The 22,090-nt window shown below is 45.3% G+C and overlaps 1 protein-coding gene across 1 annotated transcript in view; it reads left to right on the top strand.

Annotated features, from left to right (window-relative positions):
- sdccag8 (SHH signaling and ciliogenesis regulator sdccag8) overlaps positions 1-22,090 on the top strand; it is an 87,909-nt gene that overhangs the window by 37,363 nt on the left and 28,456 nt on the right. The window contains exons 14-15 of the mRNA XM_079513060.1: positions 12,954-13,081; positions 16,951-17,059. Of these exons, the coding sequence (XP_079369186.1) occupies positions 12,954-13,081; positions 16,951-17,059 (237 nt within the window). The remainder of the gene's footprint in view (positions 1-12,953; positions 13,082-16,950; positions 17,060-22,090) is intronic.

A 22,090-nucleotide genomic window follows, 5' to 3' on the forward strand; every position in this document is an offset into this window, starting at 1 on the left:
TCGCCATGTCTGATTTCAGTCATTTGCTAGTTATTTGAAACGATCAAACTATAGAATAGCCCTACATGTTTATAGAAGCATCTTCCATGAACATGTATATGGTTTCAGAAATGTAATAAAAGCAAAGGTTATATACTGTATATATCATTCTCTGTGTGTCATCTGGGTGACTTTGTGCCTTCACATGGCCCTGCTGTTCTGGTGGCACCATCCGGGGCAGTAAACTGTGCCCAGTAGGCACAGCTTTCATCCAACAGAAGCACTCCTCCTCTCTCCTCTGCTCTGCTCCCCTCTCTCTCTCTCTCTTTTTAACGCTGTCCATATCTACCTTTTATCTCCTCGTCTCCTTTTTCATATCTTTCTTTATACCCTCGCTCTGGGCCCACCCAACCACCCCACCTCTCCACCCCCTCTGCCCGCTGCCCTTTGCAGTCACCGAGAGTGCCAAGCCAATGCCCGGTAGGTATGCGGGGGCCATGCCACCCTCAGCAGATGGCATCGGGAGATGATCACAAAGACAGGAGCGTCACACTGGAGGGATGAGTTTGGGGTGGGGGGTGGGGGTTGAGGAGATGCAGAGGGAGCGTTGAAGATGCCACAGAAGAGAGGGAAGGAGTTGAGCAAAGACATTGTACTGTAGTGGAAAGGAGACTAGATGAGAGGGGTGAGTTAAAGGTGAGGAGAAGAGTTAATGGTGGTGTAAGTTACATGTTTCGTTTAGAACTAAATAAAAAAAACTGCTCTATATTCTGATCATTGTGTTTGTTCAGTAACCGTGGTCCGGTGGGTCACCAATTTCATGCAGTCAGGGCAGAGAATCAATCAGCTTCAATGTTATAGCCTAGTGTTCCCAAATTTCTCTGGTCATTTTTTGTTTAATCACTTCCATTTTATCCCCACTGTATTATTTTTGAGTTCTCTGCCCTTGGATGGAATGGGTATCCTGACCTGAAATGTTTTATTTAATGTTAAAAAGCTGGACATAATTTATAGAGAAACCCCTGTTACTGAACAAACACTATTGAATATAGTTATTTAACCCTTTTTATTTTTAGCAACAAATATCACCTGCATCCCTGTAAAGAAGAAAGTGTAGTGGGGAGGAGAAGAGAGAAGATGAATGAAGGAGCGAGCAGTGTAGTGAGGACACGAGGAAAGGAGAGAGGAGTGATGGAGCGAAAGGGGAGAGGAGTGAAGGAGTGAACAGTGGGAGGTGTGGAGGAGATGAGAGAAGCCGAGGAGGCAGATGAGCATAGCTGTGGCCGCAGAGATGCTGTGAGGATGGGAAGCGAAGAGGAGCGTAAACGGAGCAGACGATGAAGAAGTTTAGTTTGCTCACTGTCAGTGATGTGGTGAGTGTGAGGATGGTATACACACCAGGTGCCCCCCCCCCCCCCCCCCCCCAGTTGCCAAGCTCCAGTGAGTTGAAAAGGCCTCTCTCTCTCTCTCTCTCTCTCTGTGTGTGTGTGCACTGATCCCAGTGTCTTGGCCCAGAAACACACAAACCCAACACATAGAGAGGAAAACACAGAAAAGAGAGAGAAAGGTGTGTGTGTGTGTGCGTGCGTGCGTGCGTGCGTGCGTGCGTGCGTGCGTGCGTGCGTGCGTGCGTGCGTGCGTGCGTGCGTGCGTGCGTACAGTTACAGGGGGTAGGAAGCAGGGCCTGGGAAGGGTGAGGGGAGTTTGATGCAGTATCCAGCGTGTCTCAGGTGTGAAGTGCATGGATTCCAGTGCAGGTTGATGTCACTCACACCACTCCATGTGGTCTTGTGGTGCTTTGCCACTTTACACCTCTATCCGTCTCTCTCTCTCTCTATCCTGTTTGTCTGTCTGTCAATCTTAACACCCTGAGCGGCATAAACGGAGGTCTCCGTCCTATCAAATAGTAACGCTCGACGCTCAGGACGGAGATTAATCACAGGATGGAACTTTATTGATATCATAACAGAGCGCACCGCTCCACAGGCTGGGCGCGCCTGTTGGGCAACATTCGATGTAATTTCCGGTTGGGACGTCATCCAAAATGTTCCCCCCCATTTTAGTGGATGAGATCGAAAATCTTAAAACGTGAATAACTTTTTTTTTTTTTTTTTGGCTTTCGCCTTTATTTTATATTTTTTATGGAGGGACAGACAGTAGGCTGACAGGAAATGGGGAGAGAGATGGGGGGAAGACATGCAGTAAAGGCCGTCGGGATCGGGAGTCGAGCCCGTGAACACACTGACAGACTGGATTACCAGCCAAGGTGCCTGGACCACTGAGCCACGGCCCAGGCCAACGTGAATAACTCTTGATCTAAATCAATCCGTCCAATTCTAACCAAAGATTATGTTTTTGACGGCCCATCACGGTCCCGTCGCTAGTCGCGTTAGAAGTAATCATACCTCCCGTTGTTGTCGATCGCCTCGAGGGTGTTTTGGCTACATCTAGCTACTTCAGCTACATCCATGATGGGGCCTGGTGCACCTTGAAATGTGCTCCGTAGCTGCAAATCGCTGGGCACCCTGATTTAATGGTCCTACCCCCCGGCGTTCGGGGTGTTAACTATTACTGAATGAATGCTTTGACTTACATGTCACTGTTAGCACCGTCTCTTCTCTGTTTACTGGTAAATAATCCCCAATTTGTTATTGCGACCAAAGGTCGCAGTTAACTATGTAATCGTGCATTTCCAGTCGGTGTGTTGGTTGGTCGGGAACGTGACATCATCAGGGATGGAGATCCCTGATGTCATCAATATTAACCCCATATATGGAGATCCCTGTCATCAATATTGGCCAGCAACTCTACATCTGACCTCAAACCCTTAGATCTCCATATACAGTATGGAGCTGACCTGTTCTGACATTCCATATATTAATCCTTCCTCTTCGATGTCTTCCTTTTGACTGATACCTGTCCATTTAAACTCTAGACGGGCCTGAGTCCTGACCCGGCAGCTGGCGAAAACTAGAGTTCGCCCAGGCCCAAAAATTAAGATCTTACCCCCCATGCCAAAGCACCAGCGCTCGCCCAGCAGTCTGCTGTCACCCAGGCGGATATGTTGATCTGACCCCCCCATTCCAAAGCACCAGTGTTCGCCCAGCAGTCTGCTGTCACCTAGGCGGACAGCAGATCTAAAACGACATGTGGTAGCTGGGGTGGAGGAGGGTGAGCAGTATCTGTGTGCAGCAAGCAAGCAGATTGGGCAGTGCAAACGTCCAGTTTAAATAGCCGGTATGAAGATGGAATGAGTGTGTGATTGGATGAAGTGAATCATGTGAATGAGAACGTGATGCTGAGGCGGCCCAATTACTGCACTGAGTTTCTGACTGAACTTGCTCTGCGTATGTCTGTGACAAATGCGATGCTCATTTTTGCAACAAACATTTAAATATTTCGCATTTGCGGCACCCCCTATGGATGAAAATGGAATTGCTTTTGACTCTTTGGGGTGGATTAGACATTCCGTTCGTGATTTGTGGCATTCTTTGTAAAATAGGCCCTTCCCACTAACCTCGGAAGCCGATTACGGCCGAACAATACGTATCAAAATTCTGCCTGGAGTGTTATAATCGGATAGGTCCAGAGATAATGTGTACCGATTTTTTTTTAGATTTGCACAACATTTGTAGGTGGAAGAGCAAAAACAATTGTTTTGAAGAAAATTCAAAATGATGCAAATGGGCGTGGCCTATATGGGGAGATGCGTCATGACCCAAGGAATCCAGGGAAAGAGAAATTGTGGGTTGATTTTAGGACCTACGGTTCAAGAGTTATAAGGCAAAATGTAAAGTGGGATGTTATAGCGCCACCATGAGGCCGATTGATGTAATTATTTATTCCATTAATTATTAATAATTATAATAAACCTCCCCTCCAAGTGTTTTAACTGTTGCCCTTATGGTATCTGAGTGAAAAATACTTAAATGTGAGTTTTTGCATTTTCCCATTATAAGTCTATGGAGCAAATACATTCACTTTGTTAAATTGAAAAGGGGCCTCGTTAAGAGCTCCATAATATAATGGTCAATGCCTGTGTGAACATTCAGAGCGATTGGTGCGGCCAGTGAGGAGCAGTGACAGTGACACTCATTCAGACATTCATTCTGTCAGACATTTCCTCAATTATTATGTAAGATACTGTATATACAGTTGGAGGCCATCGATATTGTCCTTTTCTTTTTGCTGAGGTTTGCGTGATCTGTGCAAAAGGACAGTTAACCCATTTTGGGCGGGAACCCCTTTTGGTGTTTTAAACATTATGTTATAATTTAGCTATTGAAAAATAGCAGATCTACAAGCTCATAGCGCGCCACTGAGTGGCGCGCTACGAGCTTGTAGGTCTGCTATTTTTGAAAAATCGTGAAAATATTTGTTTCAGAAAACTGGAGGATTTAGAAGGATTTTTTAAAATTTTGAGGTCAGGCCTAAATGGGTCAAATGATAAGGGACAATATCGGTGGCACCCAACTGTATATATATATTTTTTTTGCTTTAATCAGACAATGTAGAGAGACAGGGAGCTGATTGGAGAGAGGGTGGAACGACATGGAACAGGTCTCCCCCTAAAATCTAACCAGGGATGGACTTGCAATTATGTGGTTGACACTATCCGACTGTATTGTGCCGAATATAAGACGACTCTGATTATAAGACCCATTTTTCAAGACTCATTTATGGAGAAAAAAAACATTGACTGTCAAATAGTCTACTCCCTGATTATAATACGACCCTGTTTTTTAGGATATTTCCATTGGAAAAAAAACGTATTCTTATATTCAGGCAAATATAGTACTTTTTCTGAAGAAAATGATTGCAACCCTGTTTTGAATGGAATGTACAGTTTGTGTGTAACAGTATTGAACTTCGGATAGCTGCACAGCAACGTGTGGCAAGATGGTGTTGTTTCATTATTTTAAAACTACCTGTTGTTTAATCCATTGAGACCTGGAACGCAGCCATGTCACGTTAGCATTATGTTATAATTTAGCTATTGAAAAATAGCAGATCTACAAGCTCATAGCGCGCCACCGAGTGGCGCGCTATGAACTTGTAGGTCTGTTATTTTTGAAAAATCGTTAAAATGTGCCTCAAATCTTTCCGAAAATTGTCATGATTTAGAAAACTTTTTTTTTTAAAGTTTCGACGTCAGGCCTGAATGGGTTAAATTGCAAAACCATACAGAAAGCCATACCCATATACCAATTAATAAACACATATTCAACGTAAGAACTCACATCACTGTAAAAAGATTGTTTCTTTAAATAAAGCTGTTTAGAAAATAACCTGAAACCACAGTTTGCATCGAAATGGTGATTCTATAATTTACCTTCTGGACTGTAAATGATTTGACCCCCCTCCCCCTCCCCATCCTTGCCACATATGTTCCCCACAACTATTTCTGTAGTGTACAGATTTGATACTGACGTCGACTCCCAGGGTTTCTGGATCGGGTCAGTGTGGGAGCATATTGTACGTATGCCGAGCATTTATTTTTAAAAAACGCACAGATGCCTGCACTGCCAGGCCGCTTCTTCCTGCACAAAGTGCCAATTAAGATTTTTTTTTGTACTCATCTCCTCTCATATTGGATGGATGGTGATGGAGGCGAACGAGAAGCTAATTGCCTCAATAACCGATTTTCATTTTTCTTTTTTACTTATTAGGGAATGTGCCATTCATGCATCTGTGTGCGCTCACTTGTGCGTGCAACGTACATTTTCATTTGTGTTGTACAGAAGATTTGAGGCTAAAGTCAACTTTCAAGCTGTGCACGTTTTTTTGTTGTAATAATTGTGTATTGCCAGGCAAGGCTGTGCCTCACCTTGTAGATCAAGACAAAACTCACAATAAAACATTCTGACCTGACATTTCTGCGCATGCATATGCAGCAGTGCGTAGGAGTCGAAGAGAACATATTAGTTAAACATTTCTTTGCGTAAATTAGAAGTTGCGCTGTGCTATTATTTTTGTTGTTGTTCGCATATTTGTAAAGGAATCGTTTGACCTTGGTAGATATGGCGGGGCTCTAGTTTGAGGCTGACCTTGTGGTGGATGTGGGACTATAGTTTCGGGGCTGACCTTGTGAGGGGTGAGGCAGAGCCCTCACCCGTCCTGAAGAAGGAAAGCGGCACGCGGGCCGCCCGCTGTAAACAAAGTTGACTCGCTGACAGATGGATTGAATGACAGAGACGCTGGCCGAGCCAGGACCGGGCCTGGCAGCATCGCGCCGAGCAGAGACGGAGAATGAAAGGGAGGGAGGGAGATGGAGAGGAGAGGAGAGGAGAGGAGAGGAGAGGAGAGGAGAGGAGAGCGGAGCGGTGGCCAACAGGAGAGGAGAGGAGAGGAGAGGAGAGGAGAGGAGAGGAGAGGAGAGAGGAGAGCGGAGCGTTGGCCAACAGGAGAGGAGAGGAGAGGAGAGGAGAGGAGAGGAGAGGAGAGGAGAGGAGAGCGGAGCGGTGGCCAACAGGAGAGGAGAGGAGAGGAGAGGAGAGGAGAGGAGAGGAGAGGAGAGGAGAGAGGAGAGGAGAGGAGAGGAGAGGAGAGGAGAGGAGAGGAGAGGAGAGGAGAGGAGAGGAGAGGAGAGGAGAGGAGAGGAGAGGAGAGGAGAGGAGCGGTGGCCGAGAGGAGAGGAGAGGAGAGGAGAGGAGAGGAGCGGTGGCCGAGAGGAGAGGAGAGGAGAGGAGAGGAGAGGAGAGGAGAGGAGAGGAGCGGAGCGGTGGCCAACAGGAGAGGAGGTGTGAACAGGTGCGGGGCCGCTGAAGGAAGAAGCAGCAGATGGAGGGAGACACAGCCAGTTTAGTTAAAGGAAAAAAGGGTGGGAGGGAACAGAGGAGGGAGGAATGGAGGGGGGGGGGGGGGGGATGAGAACACTGGACGGATGCACGACTAGAGAGAGATGGACAGAGGCACAGAGCAAACAAGCAGCCGTTAGTGTTGAGGCTGCATCACTTCTGTGAGCGGTACGTCTGTGTGTGCATATAGGGAGTGATGGTGGAGCAGAGCGTGATTGACTGAAGCACCCGTGTGTGTGTGTGTGTGTGTGTGTGTGTGTGTGTGTGTGTGTGTGTGTGTGTGTGTGTGTGTGTGTGTGTGTGTGTGTGTGTGTGTGTGTGTGTGTGTGTGTGTGTGTGTGTGTGTGTGTGTGTGTGTGTGTGTGTGTGTGTGTGTGTGTGTCATTTAGGGCCTACTCAAGTGTTCAGAAGATTTGTGGCTATTACAAGCACGCACGCACACACACACATTTTGAATATTGACAAACACAGATTATTTGAATAAAGATGTGAATGAAAACATTTATTAATTCACCCCCACAATTCCTTAAAACAATATGAGTCATTTTAACTATTTGAGAGCCGTTTGCGCCTTTTGGCATCACCGTGTTGAGGCAGCGCGTTTGTGTAGTTTATATAAATATGACAGATTGAGAGCTATAGTATTAACCCATTTAGACCTAAGTTCGATTCTACAAATGTCTTCTAAATCATGACAGTTTTCAGAAAAACCCATGTTTCCATGTCAGTGGTTCTCAACCTTTTTCATGTCAAGGACCCCAAAAATCTGTATTTGGTCGCCGACCCCCATCTGAAAATATGTTGTTTCAGGGACCTCCCCAGGAGCAAAGATTTGAGTTAAAAACGTTCGTTTTGACAAAATATATATTCAAATTTTGCGCCACATTTTCACGATTTTTCAAAAATAGCAGACCTATTGTAGCGCGCCACTCGGTGGCGTGCTATGAGCTTGTAGAATTTATTATTTTATTTGGAAAAAGCAGTACAATAACAGCATTTCTATGTATACATAGGACACAAGTGCAGTTCCCAGGGGAAAAAAAATCACCCCTCTTCCCTCCCTCCCCCCTCCAAGTGACTCCATCTCCAGTGTCTCTGTAACATCCTTGCTTTCTTCAGGACTACATATGGCATCAAGTCAACACTTAACAGGGGCAAAGGGCAATATCGCTTCAGAGTGTACATTTCAGAAGGAGAAAAAGAAGAAAGAGTGGGCAGACAAAAGAAAAAGACAAAGACAAAAAAACAATAACAACCAAGAAACGAAAGTAGATCTGCTATTTTTCAATAGCTAAATTATAACATAATGTTTAAAACACCAAAAGGGGTTCCCGCCCAAAATGGGTTAACCCATTTACACCTATATGTTGTTATACCTTTCAAGGCAGCAACGTCTCTGTATCATTTCAGTTGTTATACTTGTATTTTTTTTTATTTAAAATGTAGATGTTTTTCAGAAAACTTGGGTTAGGATTTAGGAGGCGTCAGGTCTAAATGTGTCAATAGTAGAATGTTTGTACGATTTGACACTCTGGAGGTGAGGTTCACGGGTTTATTTATTTGTTTTAGCTTTGTGTGTATCAGTTTATCGACACTATTCATTATATCGTGGCAATATTCATTTAGAGGGTAATTATTAGTAAAGGTTTTCTTTACACTGCAGTTCTGACGGGAAATAAAATGAGTCTCATTACTTCTTTCACACCTGCTAAAGAAAAACAAAAATGTGAATTACCATATTAATGAGCTTTATAATTTGTATTTTGTCTTCAGCCTCACATTCTTGTTGTGTGAAAGAGAAAAAGCTACCTTTGAAGCTCCTTTAATTGTTTGTTCAACCAGCATCTAATATTAGGCAATAGAGCTCATGGGAGCTGTACTCACATTTCTCTTGATTATTATTTGACATGATGCCTTTATTTTGTCTTACTTTTTTATACTAAATTACCATTTAGTTAAAACATATATTGTCCTCGAGTGTGTGCACATGTGCTTATATGGTATGTGTGCTTTGTGAGTTGGTGTTTATTAGGAGAGATAGTGTGTGTTCACTTTACTCTAACGCCCTGACATCGGCCCGGTGTTGTTTGGCGTCGGCAAGCGTCTGCAAAGTCTACCGTCTGACTCCAATTTGTGCTCGTTCTCTGATAAACCGCGGCATTTGGTGGTTCCTGGCGTGAGCTGCCGGCCACACCGCGGGGTGCTGCAAACTCCGCGCTTGGTCGGGCCCTGGCACCCCACATCTAATGGGCAACAGCTTGAATAGTGCCCACTTAGGCAGGCAGTGCAGACTGGGCCCCCCTCTCTCCTCGCGCTCTTCTCCAGCCAGCTACCACGCCAGCCCCTGCCTCTGCCACCTCCCACTTACCCAGCAGCCCCTCTACCTGGCCCCAACCCCAGAGCCATTCCAACCCTACCTTAGGCCCCTGGCCCATGCCACTCCAGTCATACTTATCAAGCTGTCCAACGGTGTATCAGGCCAGGCATGTACAAACAGTCCCAGCTATTCACTAACTGAACATTGAGTCTATTGCCTCCGAGGCTCTAACCGGAGTTCCTGCCACAGGCTTCAAACCCAGAACTTATTGACCAGTTATCTAGAAGGCATGCTGTTGTCCAGAGAAAATAACCCAGCTCCAGACCACTGCAATCAGCCTCTGCTCAACTCATCGACCCTGATGCCTGTTTATTTTGGCCACAAAGGGAGGGAGTTTCACCCTATAGTTTTAGACCGTGAGGGGCGCCATCGCTTGAGCTGACTTGGCGCCGTTCAAGTTGCGACCCGAGTTGCAAATAGTAAGTCCTCTCCCTACAATGACAGCGGAGCGATCACTACCCCACTGACGGCCCGTCTCACCCAATCACAAGCCGTGGCGCTCCTTCCAGCCCCTCCCTTCGTGGTGGAGACCCTCCCTTCGTGGTGGAGACCCTCCCTTTGTGAGGCAGAAAACGTGGTTGCTTCCTGTACCTGGACATCTATCAATTGTTTGCAAATGCTTTGCTGTACATTCACAGCCAATTTTGACATCCTAGGAGCATTTGGCATTCTGCATTATTTCAGCTGTGTTACAAGAAACATTACAAACTAGAAAAAGTGCCCTTCCGGGCACAGGTCTCCACCAGGAGGATAGGAGTGTGTGTGATGTTTGGCAAGGATGTTTAGGAGGATGTTTTTTTTTTTTTTTTATGATTTGAGGCATTTTGTTCCAAAAATGTGTTTTGCAAAAATCAACCTGTTGGTGGCGCTATAACAGGCCAATGTGAAAAGGGTGGGATATATTCCTCAGCCTAGTAAGAAAAAGTGTGAAAGATTTCACGTAAATTGCATGCTGCGTTCATGATTTGAGGCTATTGTTCAAAACGGGGCAATCTTGCAAACTGTGAAAGCCAATTATAGCCAATTAGGATGGAATATGAAATATCGGACAGATCCAACTTGAGCACATGACCATAGAGATACTGTGTAACGATTTGTGAGATTTTTGGACAGAATCTGGAGGAGTAATATCAAAAAATGTGTTTTACAAAAGTCGGCCTCCTGGTGGCGCTATAAAAGGCAGATGCGGAAAATGCAGGTCAAAGGTTTGTCCTTGGCCTCTAGGGAGTGTGCATGCAACGTTTCACGCAGATCGGTGCAGTTGTAGGTCAAAAATGTGAAAAGCTGCCTCATGGTGGCGCTATAACTGGCCGTTCTGGAAAATGTGGGGCAGAGGTTCATCGTTGGCATCCAGGGAGTGTGTGTGCAAAGTTTGGCATCGGCCGGGTTAACGGTGCCGGAGATTAGCTGTACACAGACGGACGGAAGGACACACACACGGACGGACGGACACACACACGGACGGAGTGCAAAACATACTCTCTCCCCATGCCTTCGGCCTGGTGGAGACAAAAACAATAAACCCAAAGCGATTCATCTCCGTTTTTGAATTCCTGAAGGTATGTCTCAGGAGGGCTGAGGGTTATGGAAAATGAATAGACATTTCATTTCTATTTTTCTTTCTTTCTCGCTCGCTCTTTGTTATTATATCCATTCTCTCTCTAACTTTTTATTTTATTTTTAACTTTGGTCTGTCGCCGTGCCTATTTCTTTACTTTGGTCTGTCGCCGTGCCTATTTCTCGGTGTCCTCGTCCTCCTGTTCGTCGCCACACCGACTGCTGGAACACTTTGGCTGTCTGTCGGATGCTAATTGGTGGGTAAACTGGTCCGGTGCTAGGCTTGCCCCCTCTCCCAGCATCCCCCCAGTATACATACACACACACACACACACACACACACACACACACACGTACACACAACCCCCTGGAACCCCCCACAGGACCAAATGGCTGGCACCGCCTGCCCGCCATCTCCCGCTGAGGCCTGGTGTGTGCATTGGTGGCTCCTGCTGCTGTTCAAACCCAGCAGGGGTTCTCTCACACACACACACATACATACACACATACGCACACACTCTCCTGGTGTCCCCTGAGCACCCGGCACCCGCTTTCGCACCCCAGACAGCAGGACAGCAGGAGAACACCACACACACACACACACACACACACACACACACGCGCACACATACAAACATACATGCACACACACACAAAAATATAAACACATCTGAGCATGCACACACACAGACACACACACACACACACACATGAAGGAACAGACAGACGCGGTCACTTTCGAGATGCGGGCCAAGCGCTGCAGGGGAGAAAAGTTTTCACTTAAACTGGAGAATTCTCTCTTCATTAGCAGCTTTTGGACTTCAGGAAGAGTTGTGTTTATTTGTTAGCTTTTTCCTGTCTTTGTAGTCTTTCTTTGCCATCGCCGGCCCTCTGTTGTTCGGGAAATCTTGGAATCAGTTGAATTGGACTTAGTTCATATACCCAGAAAACTATGTCATTCCCCCCCCACCCATAAAACTCCTTTGAGATTATGTCGGCAGACGCAACAGAATAATTGTCTTTGTTCGCATCTCAGCCGCTCAGTTTTATTATTGAATAGCTTTAAATGAATGTAGGCGGACGAAGGATTTGGTTGATACTACATATGTGACCTGCCATTAAAAGTTATAAAAAACATCGGAAAAACAAGACTTTCTGTAGAAAGAAACATTTTTTGTCCATTTCTATCAGATTTCAATAAAGCAAAGTCTTGGCTTCCATATATTCTATATACTTCATCATTGCCCAATTACAACAAGAAATATATATTTTTGAAGCTTGTGAATGTAGGGTGACATCAGACTAGACTCATTTTCTTAAAACTATCTGCCATTTGACGCATCGTTCTGATTATTTACAATACTGCATTGTTAGAAAATTGAATCTCCTCCTTTCTAAATAGCAGCAGCTATTTCATAGAATAAATTCAGGGTGTGTGTACATGTACAGTGTTAATGTGCGAGTGTAAAAATGGACCGTCATTTATGTTTGTGATCCTATAAAAATGGTGCATTTATATAGCAAAGGCGCTTTACATAGATTGTGCATTACATTCACCCATTCACACACACATTCACACACCGATGACAGGGGAAACCATGCAAGGCACCAACCAACACATCGGGAGCAATTTGGGGTGCAGTGTCTTGCTCAAGGACACTTCGACACTAACTCTGGGGGAGCCCGGGTTCGAACTGGCAAGCTTGCGGTTACCATCCGGCCACTCTACCCCTGAGCCACCGTCCCTATAGTGGCATTCTGTGCGTTGTCACCTCCAGTTTGTCACGCCACATGAAGAATTGTATCCACAGCAGACCACAACAGAGCAGGTCGCACAAACACCTGAGGAAAAGTGAAAAGAAAAGTCACTTTGCGGAGGAATGTCATGTACCATGCTGCTTAGAACCACATCCTTCTCCACAATCACACACTCACTGGGTAAAATATACCCTCTTGTTTCTTGTAATGGACCATAGATCTTGCAGGATGTTGTGTGTGTGTGTGTGTGCGTTTGCGTTCAAACCGTGGACAGCTGCAGTATCACTTAGGGGTCTTCAGGCTGACTGGGGCCTGACACTTTTACCCTTCCACCCCTCCCGAGTCTACAGCCTGTCTGTCTTTCTGTCTTTCTTTCTTTCTTTCTTTCTTTCTTTCTTTCTTTCTCTCCCTTTCTCTGTATGTCACACAAGCCCCCACCCCATTTACACATTTTTCTTTACATATTCTTTTCTTTCCTTTTCCAGGCAGGAGAAGGAGAACGCGGAGAGGGCTCGCGAGGAGGACGTGGCGGCCGTGACCCAGTCTGCACGGGAGAGCGAGAGCCAGCTGACTCGTCGGCTGGAGAGAGAGGAGGAGGAACACCAGCAGAGTGGTGGGTAGCTGCTGTCTGCCTGCTGCGCCCCTTTGGTGGTGGTCAAAAAACTAAAATGGCGTTCACCTCTGATTCGCCTCTGACCGATGTCCACCTGGCTCTCTAATTCAGTCTTCTGAAACCCCCAGGAGCCAGCTCCTCTCTCTCTCCCTACTGTATGTCTCCCTATCTTTGTCTTTCCCGCTCTCTCTTTTCCCTGATACTGTATCTCTCTTGCGCTTCCCCTCTGTCTCTCCCGCTAATACTGTACATGAAATGCATAGAAATAGTAATCAAGGATCATAGGTGAAACAAGAACCTATCATCAGTCTAAACAGTCTAATATCAAAACATAGGGAAGGCTCTGACAGCTTCCTTGCGTATGCTGATCTGAGTGAGCAGTAGGGGTTGTAGGGTTGGGTCAGGCTTTGAAGATATGGGGTATCCATTCCATACTTTGTAGACGTGTGAACATTTTGGCTGGTTGAAGACCACGGCGGCATTCTGGATAGTTTTGAGGGGCTTAAGTGCACAATCTGCACATGCCAGTACAGTAGGCCATTAAGGAGCAAGTTACAGTAGTCAAGTTTTGATTTGAGGTCTGGATAAGGATCTGGGCTGACGAGGAAGGGACTGATCCTTTGAATGTTATAGAGAGTGACCACTGCAGTGTGTGCCCTGAATGAGAGCTGACTGTCCAGGACAACACCAAGGTCCATTACATCACATCCTCTTCGTGCTAATGTACTGTAGCTAATGTTGACACTTTGCGCTTCCACATAAATATGTAACTTCCGTCACGCCACTGTGTACACCACTGCTGTATATACTGTACCTAATAATAAAAAAAAAACATCTAAAAAAGAAGACAAAAAAGAGATTGTTCTAGCTCATCTAGTTTTAATGGAAGACACCAAACCACCTTTTATTTTGTATTTTCTTTGCCCTGGCCTGACCAGCCTTTAATTGTTTGTGCCTACAATACCCCCTGGGCATTATTGAAGACTCCGCTTTTACTTGAACACAGGCCACTGTTGGCGGAAAAATATTATCCAAATCCCCTGGGTGTCTCACATCTGAATTAGTCGCTTATGAGATGGCCAGCAGCTGAAAAGGAGCCTTACTCTGCATGCATCCTTGAGACCCGATCCAGATATAACCACTTCTACGATATCGTGTAACCCCCCCCCCCCCCCCCCGCCGCCATGCAACCACGGTGGATTTGAACTAATCGCGCAGACCAGAGTAGAACGGTCCCCAAGACGAAACCCCCCTGAAGAACAGAGGAGAGACAAACCAACAGAAAACAGAGAGCGAGCGGCAGAGAGAAAGAGACCCAGCCCGGCGCTCTCTAAGTCTGTGTGCACAGCCGAGCTGCTGCTGCTACCACATCTGTTGCACCATCTGGATTCCCCCCACCCCCACCCCACCTCACCCCACCACCGCCACCACCTCACCACGGCCCCGCCACCGTGCTCTCCCTCAATCCTTCCCTCCAATCATACATGCATGCATCCCTCTCTCTCTCTGCCTTTCTTTTTATTTACCTGTGGTGCCCCAATCCCCAACGACCAGGGAGCCTGCTGGTACCCTCACACAAAGATAAGGGGGAAAGATGGAGAGAAAGGAGGGGAGGGAGAGAGGGATGAATGGAGCGGAGGTAAACAAAGGGTTTGTTTCTGGCTCATGTCGGCACCACACATGTTGTCTAAAGAGAGCTGACATCAGAGCACAGCAGGAAACTGTGGCGCGCGTGTGTGTGCGTGTGCGCGTGCGTGTGCGCACGTGTGTAAAAGTGGGGAGAGGGGGGTACGTCCTTTTAGCAGCTCGCATCACTTCCTCTCCCGGGCGCAACTCAACAGACGATGGGGTAATTAGTCCTCTCTCCCTCCACAGATCCAGCCCCCTCCGTCCATCCTTTCGTCCTTCCATCCTCCGCCCGTCCGTCCTTCCTCCTTCACCTTCTCCCTCCCTCTTGTTTTTTTGTTTTGCATTCCTTTTTTTTCCTCCCCCATGTTTCATCTTTGGAGTAAACGTGGATTGCCATAGCGTCCACGTTATTTGTTTTTTCTCTTTCTCCATCTCCCCCCCCCCCCCCCCCTCCATCTCCCCGCTGTTTGTTTCCAGTGCCAGTTCTGCTGTCTTTGTGTCCCAGGATTCTTTTTTGGCCTATACACGTGGCCAGCCGCACTCAAAGCCCCACTTGGATAATTAGCATTCTGCACCGCAACTTTTCCACCACTGACCAAACTTTTATCCAGTGCAAACATCCACATCATGGCACGTGTGGTGCACAGTTTTGAGCTCAGCGGCATCCCACAACTTCTGTCCAATGTACAGTGTTTCTGTGCGCGACGCGGCACCCTGAGTGTGGACACATATGCTACCCAGGAAAAAAAGAGGGTATGTTTGGAGTTAACCAGCATCGTACACACTGTGCAGCCACTGAAAAGTGAAGGGCACGTTTTTGTTTGTTTGTTTGTTTGTTTGTTTGTTTTAACTCCCCATGAGGAGAGGAAATTAAATGAGGGTTACTGGGAGTAAAAAAAAACAATCCCAGTACAGAAAGAACAAATAATCCTATATTTCATTGCATGATTGAGAAAGTGGGGTAGGGTAGGATATGCGATAAAGCTTGCAAGTCGATTGCTCAACGCGTGTTGCGCACCTTCAAGATTGGCTCTTTTTGCTACATGATGTATAACAAAGTATATAGGGTTTAAAACTAATTCATGTTGTCCTAGCTCATCAACATCACAGCATCCTATAGTGAGGAGACCAAGGTTCTAGAGTTGTTGCCCAGACAATGTTGTTCCCTGTGATCGTAGCTGATCACAATATTTATTTCCCTTCCCTCAGCACCATCCGATACTCTTTCTTCTGCCTCAACAACACACACAACGTGCAGTGCACAAAAAGTCTGAGGTACTTTTTTCAAAGTCCTTGTTTTTTTATTTTTTTATTTTCATTTTTTTGTTTCCGTCGACTGCAGCAGAATGCCGGAGCAGGTGCATGCTTTCGCCCAATTCTAAACGGCTGCCATTGTATTTTAAAAGAACAAGACATATGTTGGAGAGACGAACGTGGACAATTTCAAAGGAATGATGAAAGCCCAGTATTGGATTGTTCAGAAAGAGGCCCCCACGTGCGAACCAGGACGTGGCAGTGAGGTTGGAAACCTAGCAGAACGATGGTGCTTTCAACAGCAATCCGCTTGTCTTTTTATCCCTCTCTTTTCTCTGCATGCCTGTCCCGCATCCTCTGTTTTCCTTTTTGAACAGTTTTCATTTGTATGGTAAATGTCTACAAAGGCATCTTTTGGAGAACATTCAAAGAGACATATGTGTCTGCCGTTTGGCAGGATATTTGGATGTATACATTTCTATGACACTTCTGTCCAGTGTAAATGACTGATGTGGCCTTATGGTGTGTGACGCTAGATTGGCGCTCTCTGGCTAAAACACAGTAACTTTTGTTGCCATGATGCTCACCATGAAGCAAATTTGGCAGTTATTATTATTTATTTATTTTAGCTTTTAATTAGCTACGAGTTGTTTGTTACACATTTTATTTATTCTTGGTAACAAAGCAAACCTCAGACATATTTTTGGTACCTGAACACTGTCCAAAGCCCCATTACAGAGATAATTTTGAATCATGAAATAATCTGTAAATAACTAAAGATTTATATAAATACCAGAAAATGTGGTTTTACGCTCATAATTTATGGAAGCCACAATTCACATTTATAATTAATATATCGTTTTTAACATGTATTTCTTTCTGAAATCCAGGCATGATCCACTAGTCTAATAAGTGACTTCATTAACTGTTTGAAGTATTGCAGACTGTACACAACATGACCTCTGATTTCCCATTATCCCTTGCAGTTGAAGAGATTGAAGGTCTGCTGAGCTCCCAGAATTCCTTGATCAGGAAGCTGAAGGAAGAGTGTTGCATGCTGGGAGGCAAGCTGGAGGATCATACAGAAAAAAACAGGTCACCATGGTCATATTCTTTTTTTTAAATGTTATTTTTTTGTGGCTTTCGCCTTTATTTTATATTTTTTATGGAGGGACAGACAGTAGGCTGACAGGAAATGGGGAGAGAGATGGGGAAGACATGCAGCAAAGGCCGTCGGGGTCGGGAGTCGAACCCGCGGCACACTGCCAGACTGGATTACCAGCCAAGGTGCCTGGACCGCTGAGCCACGGCCCAGACACGGTCATATTCTTTACAGCATGATTTGTTTTACTCTCCCCACACTTGCTAAAGCTGGCAACATACTCCAAACAAAGTTATTTATTTTTTTGGAACAAGGTTCTCTGAGGACTAAAGTGTTTTATACTTGCTGTGGCTCTGCTCTGTATACCTGTACAGCTGGAACGGTGTTTGTTTACCCAGAGTTTGATACTCTAGGTCAGGGGTGGGCAACTGGCGTCCCGGGGGCCACATGCGGCCCCCACCTTCACTTAATGTGGCCCCTCAGGTTAATGTCAGAATACTGATATAATATTGGTTTCAGCTGTTACAATTCCACAACATGCAAACATGACCCGCTTTAATTACTTCAGTCTAAATTAGTAGTACTCAATACTCAACACACGTACAATTAAAGGCATTTCAAATTACATAAAAATGTTAATTTTCAGGATTCCAATTCAAAAATAGCAAAAAAATAATTCCAGATTTCAATTCGAATACAAGCTCAAAACGCGTCGCGGCGCGACACGTTTTGAACCGCCAAAACAAACGTTTTCAAGGCACTCAATCGCATCATTTTGTTCTCATCATCATCATTTTTCGACCGCGGTCGAGATCATGGATTTCACAGTGCCAGACTTTCCGGTCCTTCATTACCATCCCCAGTTCCTGCTTACTGATGCATGTGTCCCTAGCGATGACATCAGGGATCGACAGTTTTCTACGTCTGGTCTGCTTTGAGGCAGGATTCCAGAGAAGAAGGGAAGATATAACCTCATTGTCAGCTCTGTAGCAGTGGCCGGCAAACTGTGTTCTTCTGGATCGGACTAGTGAAGAAACACGGGGAAGGTTGCCATATATTAGATTAGTCGATGGGTGGCTCTTCCAAGAGAGATGTTGCGCTCTCATTAGAAGGCGGGTGTAAGTGCCATCCAACCGTTTCTCTAATTTCTTTGAAAGTGTCCATTTCTCGGAGCCATAGTGTAGAATCAGCTCGGCGGTCGTCCTAAAATAAATATTTTTACTTTGAACATCTTACTTATGCATGTCATTGCAGGCTGACCAGGCCATACCCTTCCTAGTTTGAAAGTCCTTTTGGGAAGAAGATATATCTGAACCCAAATACTAGTCATCAACCTGTTTCAGAGGAGTGACCTACCGATGCGACCAATTTTGATATCATTAATCTCCGTCCTATTTATAAATCTCCGTCTCGGAAACTGACCGTGAACTTGAACTTGCCGGTGATCTCCGTCTGGGGCCCTTAAACTGTTAATCACTATTGCTTAGATTCATTTTCTACATCCATTCATTGTGAAAAAGGTCCTTTTGCACACTTACTGGGACAGGTGCGTACTGCGTAGCATCATGTGATTTCCAGATTGTTTCACTGCGAGTTAAATGTGAGGAAGCTCTTTCTGAAGGAAAGGAAGCTGTTGATGCCATGGATACTGTGCAGGAGGATGCTATACGTAGATTACGCACACCAGTCTTAATAGTGGTGCCCTCAAGGCAGAAACATCTAAAAAGATAAGTCTTAAAAAGACAAAAGAGTGGCCGCACACAATTCAATTCAATTCAAAGGGCTTTTTGGCACGAGAAAACATACGTTTACATTGCCAAAGCACAATACAACAATACAGCAATACAATCAAAACAAAAATGATGTACATTTGAAAGTCAGAATCTTCAATAGATCAATTTCTTTGTACCAAGATCACTGGATGCAGGTATAGTGCAGGAATATACACAATGATTCGTCTTTAGGGTGGTTGTGTTCCGTTTGATATCCTTCTCCTATCACAGCAACTCACGAATCTTGCTGCTGTGTTTGCAACATCGTTGTACTTCGCCCAGCAGATATGGGAGTTTTTTGTCATTGGTCATGTTTTCAAAATCTCCGTGTGTGGTTGTAATCTGTGGGAAGTATGTGTCTCTGATGTCTTGGTACAATGGACAGATGGTTAGGAAGTGTAGCTCGGTTTCCACTTCATTTTGTGTGCAGTGGGTGCATAGTCTGTCTTCTCTCGGGATACAGGTCTGCCTATGACGGCCTTTCTCGATCGCAAGACTGTGCTCACTGAGTCTGTACCTAGTTAAGATTTTTCTTTGTTTTGGGTCGGTCACGGTGCTCAGGTATTCTGCTACTTGCGTATTCTCTTTTTAGGGCCAGATAGCATTCTAGTTTACTCCGCACACACTGATAGCCAAAGTGCCGATTTATTTATTAGGACGCAGAGTGAGAAACCAACATTTCGGCAGATGCAACTGCCTTCTTCAGGGTGATGGATGGATGGATACGTCATGGATGGGCTATTACGCGATGGTGCTTTCATGGGTAGCAAACCTCGCAACGGAAGTTCGATTAAATACATGGCAGTGGATGGAGCCGGCTGAACACTATTTATGAACGATTGAGACCTTTGTGTTGAGAACAGCGTGTTTTCTGAATACTTTCTTTTCGATGTGCACAGTACATACATATGCATAATTGTATTGAGGATCTAAACCGTGGCAGGTCTAGTCAAGACAAGGAAACGGTGGACAGTCTTGCGATACTTGGCACGTTCAGAAACATACTTTGTGCTCTTTAGATACCTCTATAAAATTATACAGTGTACACATGGAAAAGCAACACAGCAGACAATAATGTTATATGTTTTTTTCTTTTTCTTTTCCAGAAGCGATTTCTTAAAAAATAGTGTTTGTTCATTAGCTCGTCTCCGAGCTCTCATTGACAATGCATTCCACTGAACTTCCGAGTTTCCAAATGACCGGAAGCAGTAGGTGGGCTCTAGACCAGATCAGAATTATTCATTCAGAATAGAAATCCATTTAAAGCCTGGCAAAGCAAGGTTAGACAGTATAGTTTTTAACTCAACGATTCATTTCAATGAACGTCTTCTAATGTGGGCGACTGGGCGTGCATGCATAAAAAATAAATAAAAAAAATTGGTTGATCATGGGATTATCGAATGAAATACACCGGAAAACAGTTTAATTTGCAGGCTGATTGCCAGGAACAGGCTGAGATCTCTATGTGGACTCAAGCTAAAAAATGTCATTGTTTCTAATGTTAATGACATTAATGAGGACAATATCAGTCAACAGGAGCAGTCATTAGTCTAACATGGAGTTTGAAGTTGAAGGGACTTTATAGGATGAATATCAAATATCTAAACATGAAAATGACCCCAGAAGTGTTTTAAGGTAAAATTCCCCCTTTCAGTGGTTAACGACAACAAGTCAAATCACATGCATGTGTGCGTGCGTGCGTGCGTGCGTGCGTGCGTGCGTGCGTGCGGTGCAAACGATTCCATTCAGATGGGATCCATGCCTCCCATATGTGATCATTTTGTGATCATTTTGTTCTGGAACATGAAAAGCCATCCATGCAGGCGGACTGGAGTAGTGTGTGTGTGTGTGCTGCTGAGTACAGTGGAGTCAGTGGAGACACTCTGTTTTCCTCTCTGACCTGTTTTCTTGTTAACCTGATGCTACAGTAGTCACAGCGGGGCCGCCCTGCTCTCCATCTGGGCTGCCCTAGTCCGTGTGTGTGACTGTGTGTGTGTGTGTATGTGTGACCCTGTGCCCAGTGTCCTGTCAGCTGTTGGAGCTGTGCTGCACATTAGTCACATGACGGACCCCAATCTGGCCCTGCCAGACCGCCCTGGCCTCACCGGCCATAGGACACACACACACACACACACACACACACACAACAAAACACACACACCATGTCCATGTTCTTGCTTATAGGTTCAAAATACACACATACGGTACATGGCCGTGTGCACACAAACACAACATGTAATGCAATCTGCGCACAATACACACCCACTGTGCATGATTATGGACACACTCAGCGATACAAAATACACTAGCACATCGTGAATTTGTACCCAGCTATTAGTGCGAGTAGCATGCACGCACGCACGCACGCAGGCACGCACACACACACACACACACACACACGCACGCACGCACACACACACACACACTCTTTTTTCAGAGCTCTTACATCTGCTGTGTGTGTGTGTTTTACTGTATGTGGTTTATGAGTGTGGTGTTAGTGTGTTGGGAGCCTGGAGCTGTTTGAGCTGCTGGACTCTCCCTGCCTGCCCACTGTAGCGGCTAAAGTCCTGCTGGACCGCAGCTCAGCACAGCTCAGACTGAGACAGTAATGCTCTGTTCCATCGGGCAACATTGTCAGCAGTTCATCCTTTCATACGTTGCGTTGTGTTGAGACCAACTCTAAAGCAGGCCAGTGCAGAAGAATTATACATGTGGTTGTGGTTGCGTATATCTAACTTTTATAATTTACCATCACTTCACCATATAATACATTAGGATCATATGACATGTTATTTGGTACAGGCTAGCGGCCAAGTTGTCTCCACATGGGCCAGATAGCTATTGTTATGTTTCAGCTTGTCCTTGAAGCAGCGACAGGATAGCTATTGTCTGATCCCTGTGCTTGTTGGCAGGAGTCAGGACTATGGCCGTATCACCGGCCTGAGTGTAATTGTACTTCTCTCCATGATATCATAACCATCACTACCTAGAATATTGTCTGACTCATATTGCCTCATCAATTACTGATTGAGCCAGAATTCCACGACACCAGGCTGTATAACATCACTGACTTCTTCCTGTGTTGCGTTGCGGCTTTTTCATTTCAAGGTTAGGCTACAGACCCCCAATTGATCATGTTGTTTATCTCTAGGTCACCACTGATCTACACAGTAAAACCCTGTGTTATTTATGTAATCACATTGTTATTTTATTGGTGTAAAAAACACTTTAGTTTTCTTTATATTTTCTTTT

This window comes from Electrona antarctica (genome assembly GCF_951216825.1).
Source record: "Electrona antarctica genome assembly, chromosome: 10".
NCBI classification, from domain to species: Eukaryota; Metazoa; Chordata; class Actinopteri; order Myctophiformes; family Myctophidae; genus Electrona; species Electrona antarctica.